The sequence below is a fragment of the Melopsittacus undulatus genome, chromosome 17, assembly GCF_012275295.1.
Source record: "Melopsittacus undulatus isolate bMelUnd1 chromosome 17, bMelUnd1.mat.Z, whole genome shotgun sequence".
In the NCBI taxonomy this organism is placed as follows: Eukaryota; Metazoa; Chordata; class Aves; order Psittaciformes; family Psittaculidae; genus Melopsittacus; species Melopsittacus undulatus.
Window position 1 is genome coordinate 4120347 of NC_047543.1, and position 10375 is coordinate 4130721.

Sequence of the window (10375 nt, forward strand, 5' to 3'; positions counted from 1 at the left end):
TGAACTTTTTCTTCCAAGTACTTTTAAAATCTCGGTTTCTCACCTAAAGAAGTGTTGCCTTTTTTATAACAATAGGCTTTATTTTTACAATTGTTCATCCTTTTTTCATGCATTTCTTGGCTCATATATTTTTAAATTATTTTGCATCAACTGAAGCATCATTTTCATTTGTTCCTGTGTTGAGGGGAGAGCTTCTTTCTTGGGTTACCTACAATCTTGGGGTATGATTCTTCTGCCTACTTACATCTGAAACAATTGTTTAGACTAACTTGAGAATGAAACGTCTGTTTCTTGGCTGCTGGTAATGTAGACCTTTAAAATAGGTTGGATGAGCTGCATGCAGAGTATTTCTTTCCGTTGAAGAGAATATAACAGGGTAATTGGTTCATTTGTAAATGAATATATCAGAAAAACCTTCAGATGTGATACATGAATCCATTTTCCATCGGTTTGCATCTTTATTTTTCTTATTTTTCATGTTTCATGTATCTTATTATTAATCTTATCCTTTTAATTCCTTCTCCAGGCAAAGCATCTGAAATTCACTGCAGCCTAATCTCTTATTTGAACATTAGCTGAAAGAAAACATGGAAAATCACACCAAGGCAACTGAGTTCATTTTAATTGGCTTCAAGTCTTACCCAGGATCACAACTCCTCCTCTCTATTCTCTTCTCAGCAATGTATGTTGTCACTGTGGTTGGAAATGCCTGCATGGTCCTCATCATTAGAATGGACTCCAAGCTGCACACTCCCATGTACTTTTTCCTAGAGAACCTGTCCATCTTGGACATCTGCTATTCTTCTGTCATCACTCCCAGAGCAGCACTGACATTCTCACTGGGCAGAAGAATAATCTCCTACAACGGCTGTGCATCTCAAATGTTCTTCTTCTCTCTCTTTGGTACAACAGAAGCCTTCTTCCTTGCTGTGATGGCTTATGATCGCTTCAGTGCCATCTGCAATCCACTGCTGTACCAAATCATCATGAATAAAAGACTTTGCATTTTCATGGTGGTGGGCTCTTATCTATCAGGCTGCATCAACTGCACGATCCAGACAGGCTTTACATTCAATCTGTCCTTTTGTGGGCCCAAAGAAATAAACCACTTCTTCTGCGATGTTCCTGCAGTGATGCATGTCTCCTGCTCAGACACACTTGTCAACGAAATGGTGATGCTGGTTGTATGTGGATCAATTATTGTGGGCACTGCCTTGGTGGTTTTTATCTCCTATGGCTATATAATCATCACTATTGTCCGAATGCCTTCAGCTGAGAGCAGGCACAAGGCCTTCTCCACTTGCTCTTCTCACATGCTGGCTGTCACCTTGTTCTTCGGGGCTGTTTTCTTCATGTATGCTCAGCCTGGGGCCACATCTTCACCTGACAAAAGCAACACCATCTCTATACTCTATACTATTGTTATTCCTATGCTAAACCCTTTCATCTACACCCTCCGAAACCAGGAGGTAAAAGGTTCTCTGAAAAGACTGTTAAAAAGGAAAGGTTTTCTTTAGTATCTTTACTAAAGGTAACAATGACCATAGTGTCCAATTCACTACAGACAGAGAGAAGTTCAGAATGTAAAACAAGGGACATCAAGGCTTGCTTTCAACAGTCTCTTGTGATTACAGATCATTGGTGTAACGGATGAATGCAGGAAGTATAAAAGAAATCTAGAAGAATTAGATCAAATGAAGGTTAGGATGCATTTAATTAGATGTAGATATTTTCAATCCATCTGAGCTGTAATAAAACAACTTTTTATAACTATTCAAAAGGCATAAGTATTTTAAAGCTGTAATTAATCCAACTGTGTATCAGGACATAAAACTCCAACTCTGGCAGTGCCTTATTCTGCACATTGGAACACAGTTCAGGTGGAGATGCTCTCACTGTAAACATACAAAGATAAATCAGAGTGAACTGAATGATTTCTCTGCCTGGGACTCCTCAGGTTTAAACTACATCTTTCCTCAATTTTGCTTTTAATCACTTCTCTTAAAAATAAGTGGGACGACTGAAATCCAGGTTCCAACCATCAAGCATTGATGGGCAATTGAAATCTTGTGGCTGAAGTGCTCTCTTCTGGGTCCATGTGTTTGTGTGCATTGCATGAGCATTTTCAGTAGGATGGAAGCCATTTCTCTGTGATAAATAAGCTGGTAGCATCACAATCTGTCACAGTCTGAAGATAATACGTGTAAGTTCAACTTAACTGTTCGCAGTGGTAAAAATGTGCATTTCAAAAATACCACCTTAAACTTCTGTTTAGGTTCTGTCTGAAGCATGATTTCCGGAGTATGATGTGAGCAGCATCTTACCAGAGGCCTATTCAGTTCTCGTTATATTACAGTGTAAGTTGAATGCCAGCGCTGACTAGAAATCAGAAATTACCTTTCAGAGAAAGTAATTCTTTAAATTAATTGTTAACTCCTTGAAAGAAATAATGCCACTATAAAATAAATCAATCCCTATCCATAGTTATCTCTTTCTCTCTTATCTATACCACAAACTCAAATGCAGATGCCTATATTCCCATGCATACAAAGCCATCCTAAACTGGTGGAGAAAATAGGCCACCGGCAGAATGACATCTGAGAGAACACGTGTTCCCACGGCCCTGCGCTCTGGCGCTGCAGGGGTTAATGCTGTAGGGCGCGCTGGCCCTTTAAGGGCTGAGGCGCATGCGCGGTTGGTGCACACGCAGGCCTGGCAGCCATGCGGGTGCTGGTGGGTGAGTGCGGAGGGGGCTGTGTCCATGCGGGAGGGCTCCCGATGTGGGAGCTGGTTCCGAGGGGCTCGGGGAGCGGAGCGGGGCTGAGGGTGCTGAGGGTGCTGCGGGCAGAGGTTGGAGCAGCCCGGAGGGGGGCACGGTGCGTGGAGCTTGCGGGGGTCTGGGTTAGGGTCAGCAGCGATGCCCCAGGTGCGGGTCTGTGACGCCCTGTCTGCTCCTAGGAGGTGGGACCGGCTTCGTGGGCACAGCCCTGACCCGGTTGCTGCGGAGCCGTGGCCATGAAGTGACCCACGTCTCTCGACAAGCGGGCAAGGATCGGATCAGCTGGGTATGGAGAGGAGCGGTCAGAGGAGGGAGGATGCGCCGGGGCTGAGGAACCGGCCCCCTTGCCCCGGCCTGCTGTGGCATACAGGGAATGTGCAGGGGGGGTTCTCGGTCCTGTGGATGTTCTCTTGGCCTCCTGGGTGCTCCATGGCTTCTGCTGGCGCTCCAAGGAGCGAAACCATCTCCACTGTTGCTTGTGCTCCAGGCATGGTCATAAGGGAGCTGGCTGGAGTTCTTAGGAGTCTGCACTGCTTGGTTGTTGGGAAGGCTTGAGCAGAGGGGAGGCTGCTGTGTGATGTCCCTGTTATCCTGCCTAGGAGCAGCTAGCCCAGTCTGGATTGCCCCAGTGCGACGCTGTGGTGAACCTGGCTGGTGAAAATGTCCTCAACCCTTTCCGCAGGTACCTTGGTCTCCCACGGTGCTGTTCCCAAGTGAAGGCAAGGCAGGCCAGTGCTGACAGAGATGTGGAAGGGATCTGGGGAGGAAACCCTAATGGCTATCATCCCCCAAAGTCCCCATGTACTACGTGTCCTCCGCCTGTTTTGGAGCATGGGGGTGTTCTTGTGACCTCTCCTGTGCTTGTCAACAGGGGTCTGGTGGGAGTCCCTTGGTGCTGTTTCCTGGGATGCCCCCATGGGGATTGTCATTGGTGGCTCTCCCTTTCCCAGGTGGGGCGATGCCTTCTGCAGGGAGATCATCAGAAGCCGCGTTGAGACCACCAAGACCTTGGCCAAAGCCATTGCTGATGCTGAGCAGCCGCCTCATGCTTGGGTCGTCGTCACCGGCGTAGGTATTGGTTGGGCCCAGCTGAGGCATGACTCATGCTGACCTGAAGAGGCAAACCTCCAGACAGAAACACACTTCTGAGGGGCACGGGTCTTGCCTTGAAATGCTGGCTTCATTGCCAACACATGTCACTGTATTTCAGGAAGCCTTTATTGGCTTTTTCCTCCTGCTGGATAGGAATTTGTGTCCCTCTGCTTCCTTTTACTGTTATCCTTTTACTGTTACCTAAGCAGGGCCACAGCTCAATCCCCCTGTATATCTCTTTGCATTTCTGCTTGCTACAGTCTTTAAAGTTGCCACAGTGATGCCCAGTTTTTAGATGCACCTTTTCTATTCAGGTAGATCAGTGCTATATTTGGTTCTTTAGGGCTACCAGCACAACCTGAGTATTGGTGCATCCCTCTGAACTTGCAGAGCGCATTGGTACTTCAGAAACTGTCTCTGCCATCAGAGGGACCCTGTGCTGTTCACATGGAATGTCTGTGATGGACTGATCAAGTTCTGGGCTCTTGGAGTCAGGGAGGAAGTTGGGGAAGGGGGTGGTGGCTGATTCAGTCCTGACCCCCTTACTGCTCTTACACCCACAGGCTATTACCGCCCTAGCCCCACAGCAGAATATACTGAGGACAGTCCTGGGGGGGACTTTGACTTCTTTTCACGCCTGGTGAGCTCCTGGGAGGCTGCAGCTCTCATCCCTGGGAGCCCAACTCGTGGTGTTGTGGTGAGATCTGGTGAGATGGTGCTTCATGCCTGTTCAGGGTGGCTCTGCTTTGGTGCTGGGGGGAGAGGAGGGAGAAGGTCTTGTGCCTCACCTTGTTGGGGTGCTGTTCCAGTCCAGCCCTCTAAGAACTATACCATTTGCAGGTTGGGGGGTGAAGGGGCCTTTTGTCCTTTGGGAGGCTTGGGGGTGCGGGAGTTGTGGTCTCACTCTGTTCTTTTTACAGGGGTAGTGCTGGGCCAAGGTGGTGGTGCAATCTCTCAAATGATCTGGCCTTTCCGTCTTGGACTAGGAGGCCCAGTGGGCTCTGGGCTCCAGCCCTTCCCATGGATCCACATTCGGGACCTGGCTGGGATTGTGTGTCATGCCCTGGAGACTGAGGGCCTGCGAGGTGTCTTCAACGGTGTGTCTCCATCCTCCCCTGCCACCTCCAATGGCATCTTTGCTCGGGAGCTTGCTGCTGCCCTGGGGCGCCCGGCGGTGCTGCCCATGCCCGCTTGGGCTGTGCGGGCTGTCTTCGGTGCAGAGCGGGCTGTGATGCTGCTGGAAGGCCAGAAAGTGGTGCCAAAACACACCCTGGAGAGCGGCTACAGCTTTATCTTCCCAGACCTGCCATCAGCACTGAAGGACATCGTGTCTTGAGGACTCCTCGGTTGTGCTGTGTTGGGCCCTGTTTCTGTGAGCAGCCTGGCTCGTGTGCCTTCCCCTGGGTGAAAGAGGCAAGGCCTGCCCATTGTCAACACTTCCCTACTGCTGTACAAAGAAGATGAGCAATCTGTTCCCCCTCTGTCTCCCTTTGTGCATCCCCAATTTAGGAGTCATCCCTCTTAACTGTTATCTGCAGTCTCCACAGGACCTGCTTTTGGGCAGGAGAATCAGCCCCTCTGAGGGTTGTGACTGCAGAATCTGCCATCTTCCCTTTTCCACTCATGCTGATCCCTCAGCGGCTGGCACTTAGCACTTGTAGCACAAATACATGGGATAGAGTGAGGTTACACAGAGCATTTTGAAAAGGTTTTATATGAAGATGGGACAGGCTGCGGTAATAAAATATTGAGTTCAGCCAGGCCTGTACTCACTGGCCCTGGTTTACACCCAATATGCCTCTTTTACACCCCTTTTCTGTCTACACCCTCTTTGTTGCAGTAGAATACTTGTATGCCCAGCCAGCAACTGGGCTTAAACCATTTAATATTTACCATCTAGAAATCACATGTATAATGTGAGGTATCTGCTCCACTTCCAAATAATGAAGGAGCTGCCAGAGTTGTTCTGGTGAATGATTCATTTACCAATGTGGATTTCTAAAGGGTTCAAATAAAACACGTTCGCAAAGGTGCAAAAAGGAGGACTCAGAGGCCCAGGCTTGGATGCAGCACAACTTTAATGAGTGTAAAGAAGAAAAGGAGGTGGCTCACAGGGAGCACCAGGGGCAGGCACCAAGATGCGGTGCAGCTCCTGCAGGGTGTCCGTCTGCCTGCCCCTCACATGCAGGGAGGGAGGGAAGCTGAGAGGTCCCCACTGGGCTGATGTGGGAGGTGGAGATGGGAAAGGAACAGAGAGGAGAGTGGGACGAGGAAACAGCTCCGTGAAGCTCTATCTCCTGTCCAGATCCATGTTGTGAGCTCTTGGAGGTTCCTGCCTGAGGACGCAGCTTTAGCAGGGTCTGCACCTGGTGCCGCAGTAGCGGTTGGTGATGCAGGAGAGGTCGAAGCCCCCGGAGTTGATGGGCACTCCCTCACAGCTGAGGATGCTGCCAACGGCAGCGGAGGTGGAGGAGCCCACAACGGTGTTCTGAGGGAAGGAGCTGAGGATGGGGCCGGGCAGGGTCACCACCACGGCAGAGGGCTGGATGGCGACGACGGAGTCCTGGCACTGCCTGACACAGCACTCATTGCAGCTGTTGGCCAGCGGGGTCGGGCCGCAGGGCTGGCAGGGCACACACGGGTTGCAGCAGGACATGTCTGGATGCTGGAGCTTCACCTGGACACAGGGCAGGGGCAAGCAGATGATGGGACACGGCAGCAGCAGCTCTGCAGCCAAGCCTGGGCAAGCCAAGGCACCTGCTGGCCCAGCACACGCTGAGCACCTCCAAGCCCAGCAGCCAGCTCAGCTCAGTCCCAGCCTCTCTCTGCACAAGCCCTTCTCTCCCCTCTCCCATGACAAGCAGCTCCCAGCCCTGCGCTCCCACAGCCCCCAGCAGCTCACACACACGGGCAGGAACCACCTGCTCTGGCAGCAGCAGCACAAGAGGCTTCGCACTCACCTGATTCCCAGGAGAAGGAGGCCAGAGAAGGGGATGAGGAGCACAGACCTGGGCTGCCTTTTATAGTCGTCCTGCAGTGCCTCAGGCCCACAGGCACCTTTGTGGCAGGAGGCATTTCCTGACAAGCTCATGGCAAATGCAAACCCTCCCAGGTAATGGCAGGGGCCGTGTCCCCGTTTCCGCCACTGCTGCCTTTTAATTTCCCGGCTCAGGTGCTTTGCCATAGGAAGGCTTCTGTAAGTGCCGGCAGGACAAGAACAAGGGTTTCCGGGGCAGAACCACGTGAGCGCAGCACAAGCCTCCCATCAAGGGCTGGTGCATCCCGTGCAGGCAGGGGATGTGCTCCTGGCTCATTCCTGTGGCCTTGCTTGTGGCCACACTGTGGGTAATGGGCACCGCTCTGGTGCTTCTCTTCCGCATGCCCAAGGACTGCCGCAGGAGAGGACATGGCACAGCCTTTCCTCTTGCTGCCCTCAGCTCTCTCTGAGGGAAGGCCATTGCTGTGTGTGTTTAACCTAAGGTACAACTGGCTTTCTTGATATTAGCAAAAGAACCAGGCAGCTTTCAAGGCTATTCAAAGGATATTCAAAACCTTTACAATTCTCAGATACTACTGTGAGTATCCTGGAGGAGAAGGAGGATACTGGAAGGAAAGGAGGAAGGAAGGAAGGACGGAAGGTGTTTGTGTCACCGGCTCTTTCTGCGAAGAAAAGGCCAAAGGTGTAATTGTGTATAGCTCCCACCAGATGGCTCCCGAAGGACAAAGGTGACCGGGAGCAGACCCCAGATGTGTTCCATGACCGGTCCGATCATACCATAACCAAGCACTACCAAGTACAGCACAATGGCAACACATTGTGCTCAGATCCGTCGGTATCTCAACCCTTCGTGCCCAATGTTCCCACCAAAAGAGACTGTTGTGGTTTAAAACTAGTCAGCAACTAAGTACCACACATCCGGTGGCTCAAACGCTCCCTTCAGCCCCTGTGCGGGATGAGGAGAGTGGGAAGAAAGTAAAACCCACGGGTTGAGACAAGAACCTGCCTGGTCTGGTGTGGGATCATCCATGGGCTGCAGTGTGGATTTCTGCCCCACCATGGTCTTTCCTTTGGGCTGCATGGGAATCTCTGCACCATCACCTGGAGCAGCTTCTCCACCTCTTCCTACCCTGGCCTGGGTGTTACAGGGTTGGTTCTCAAGTGGGTTTTCCCCTCACTTCCTGGGCAGTGTTCTGCGCTTTCTTAAACACGTTTTCACAGAGGCACCACCAGAGTGATGGGCTCAGCATTAGGCAGCACCGAGTCCATTTTGGAGCTGGCTGGATCTGACTGTCGAGCATGGGTTAAGCCCCTGGATTCTTGTCACAGAAACCACCCCGGCACCCTTCCTCCTCCTGCTACCAAAGCCTTGCCATATAAGCCCAGGGGAGTGGGTCCAACAGAGTATGAGGCACAATTATAGAAAGAGAAATTTCAACAGAAATTGTCCATGGTAGATCCTTTAAGAAATGGAACTGGTGGAAGTAATTATGGTGATCTCCTTAACGTTATCACCATCAGATCTCAACTGCTGTATCCCACATTTGCCCTGGGCCTCTTTGACACTCCTCCAGGCACTTTCCTAAAGGATTCTGCCTATCAGGTCACCAGGAGGATAAAAACTCTGTTGTTACCAAGTGCAGGGTTGCAGTTTTTGCCTTCTGCTTTCACAGCCACTGCACACTCTGGACAGGAGAGCTATCCCAGCCTTTCTCCAGAACCCCAATAGCTCGTAGGTCTTGAAACAGTCCTGCACAACACCCTTATCTCTAAAATGGAGAGGGATAGATGTGATGGATGGACCACTTGGTAGGTAAGCAATTTGCAAGATGCTTGCACTTGAAGAGTCTTCTATGTAGACAGGGTGAGAGAGCTGGACTTGTTCAGCCTGGAGAAGAGAAGGCTCCAGAAGACCTTTGAGTACCCTCCAGTGCCTAAGAGGTCTAAAGGGCAGCTTGAGAGGGACTTTTGATGAAGGGCGTGTAGTAATAGGACAACAGTAATGGATTTAAACTGAAGGAAGGTAGATTCAGATGAAATATTACACAGAAGCTCTTCCCTGTGAGGGTGCTGAGGCGCTGGCACAGGGTGCCCAGAGAAGCTGTGGCTGCCCCATCCCTGGCAGTGCTCAAGGCCAGGTTGGACACAGGGGCTTGGAGCAAGCTACTCGAATGTAAGGTGCCCATGTTTGTGGCAGGGGAATTTGAATGAGATGAAGTTTAATGCCACTTACAAACCAAGATGTTCTATGGTTCTATAAATTCACAAAACATGAAACTAATTTACCATGTTTCCAAGTGACAAAATCCACTGCAGTGATGCTGATTGCCCCACTTCCAGCTTTTCCCCTGAACACATTGGAACGGTGGCCACAAAAGGAAGGAGGACTCAGAGGCCAAGGCTTGGATGCAGCACAACTTTAATGAGGGTAAAGAAGAAAAGGAGGTGGCTCACAGGGAGCACCAGGGGCAGGCACCAAGATGCGGTGCAGCTCCTGCAGGGTGTCTGTCTGCCTGCCCCTCACACGCAGGGAGGGAGGCCGAGAGGTCCCCACTGGGCTGGTGTGGGAGGTGGAGATGGGAAAGGAACAGAGAGGAGAGTGGGAGGAGGAAAGAGCTCCGTGAAGCTCTATCTCCTGTCCAGATCCATGTTGTGAGCTCTTGGAGGTTCCTGCCTGAGGACGCAGCTTTAGCAGGGTCTGCACCTGGTGCTGCAGTAGCGGTTGGTGATGCAGGAGAGGTCGAAGCCCCCGGAGTTGATGGGCACTCCCTCACAGCTGAGGATGCTGCCAACGGCAGCGGAGGTGGAGGAGCCCACAACGGTGTTCTGAGGGAAGGAGCTGAGGATGGGGCCAGGCAGGGTCACCACCACGGCAGAGGGCTGGATGGCAACGACGGAGTCCTGGCACTGCCTGACACAGCACTCATTGCAGCTGTTGGCCAGCGGGGTCGGGCCGCAGGGCTGGCAGGGCACGCACGGGTTGCAGCAGGACATGTCTGGATGCTGGAGCTTCACCTGGACACAGGGCAGGGGCAAGCAGATGATGGGACATGCCAGCAGCAGCTCTGCAGCCAAGCCTGGGCAAGCCAAGGCACCTGCTGGCCCAGCACACGCTGAGCACCTCCAAGCCCAGCAGCCAGCTCAGCTCAGTCCCAGCCTCTCTCTGCACAAGCCCTTCTCTCCCCTTCCCTCTCCCATGACAAGCAGCTCCCAGCCCTGCGCTCCCACAGCCCCCAGCAGCTCACACACACGGGCAGGAACCACCTGCTCTGGCAGCAGCAGCACAAGAGGCTTCGCACTCACCTGATTCCCAGGAGAAGGAGGCCAGAGAAGGGGATGAGGAGCACAGACCTGGGCTGCCTTTTATAGTCGTCCTGCAGTGCCTCAGGCCCACAGGCACCTTTGTGGCAGGAGGCATTTCCTGACAAGCTCATGGCAAATGCAAACCCTCCCAGGTAATGGCAGGGGCCGTGTCCCCGTTTCCGCCACTGCTGCCTTTTAATTTC

At 51.7% G+C, this 10375-nt stretch overlaps 4 protein-coding genes across 7 annotated transcripts; 2 read left to right on the forward strand and 2 right to left on the reverse strand.

Annotated features, from left to right (window-relative positions):
- The first annotated feature begins 587 nt into the window (after positions 1-587).
- On the forward strand, positions 588-1517 carry LOC101878379 (olfactory receptor 12-like). The gene has a single exon (XM_005140926.2). The coding sequence runs from the start codon at positions 588-590 to the stop codon at positions 1515-1517; it is 930 nt and encodes a 309-aa protein (XP_005140983.2).
- A 1178-nt stretch (positions 1518-2695) lies between these two features.
- Positions 2696-5677, forward strand: SDR39U1 (short chain dehydrogenase/reductase family 39U member 1). Of its 4 annotated transcripts, XM_005140925.3 has the most exons (6): positions 2696-2737; positions 2959-3065; positions 3379-3461; positions 3730-3851; positions 4435-4578; positions 4792-5677. In XM_005140925.3, the coding sequence occupies exons 1-6, from the start codon at positions 2722-2724 to the stop codon at positions 5205-5207; spliced, it is 888 nt and encodes a 295-aa protein (XP_005140982.2). In that variant the 5' UTR covers positions 2696-2721; the 3' UTR covers positions 5208-5677. The 4 variants fall into 4 exon arrangements, with proteins under 4 accessions (XP_005140982.2, XP_033925926.1, XP_033925925.1 ...); XM_034070035.1 differs by having other exon boundaries at positions 2716-2733; positions 3267-3851; XM_034070034.1 differs by having other exon boundaries at positions 2721-2733; positions 2959-3851.
- Positions 5678-5931: 254 nt separating this feature from the next.
- LOC117437057 (feather keratin Cos1-2-like) lies at positions 5932-6984 on the reverse strand. The gene is made up of 2 exons (XM_034070041.1): positions 6832-6984; positions 5932-6548 (listed from the first exon to the last, which is right to left on the reverse strand). The coding sequence occupies exon 2, from the start codon at positions 6525-6527 to the stop codon at positions 6222-6224; it is 306 nt and encodes a 101-aa protein (XP_033925932.1). The 5' UTR covers positions 6528-6548; positions 6832-6984; the 3' UTR covers positions 5932-6221.
- A 2287-nt stretch (positions 6985-9271) lies between these two features.
- On the reverse strand, positions 9272-10331 carry LOC117437056 (feather keratin Cos1-2-like). Its single transcript, XM_034070040.1, has 2 exons — positions 10173-10331; positions 9272-9884 (listed from the first exon to the last, which is right to left on the reverse strand). Exon 2 carries the CDS (start codon positions 9861-9863, stop codon positions 9558-9560), a length of 306 nt encoding a protein of 101 aa, XP_033925931.1. The 5' UTR covers positions 9864-9884; positions 10173-10331; the 3' UTR covers positions 9272-9557.
- Positions 10332-10375: the final 44 nt, after the last annotated feature.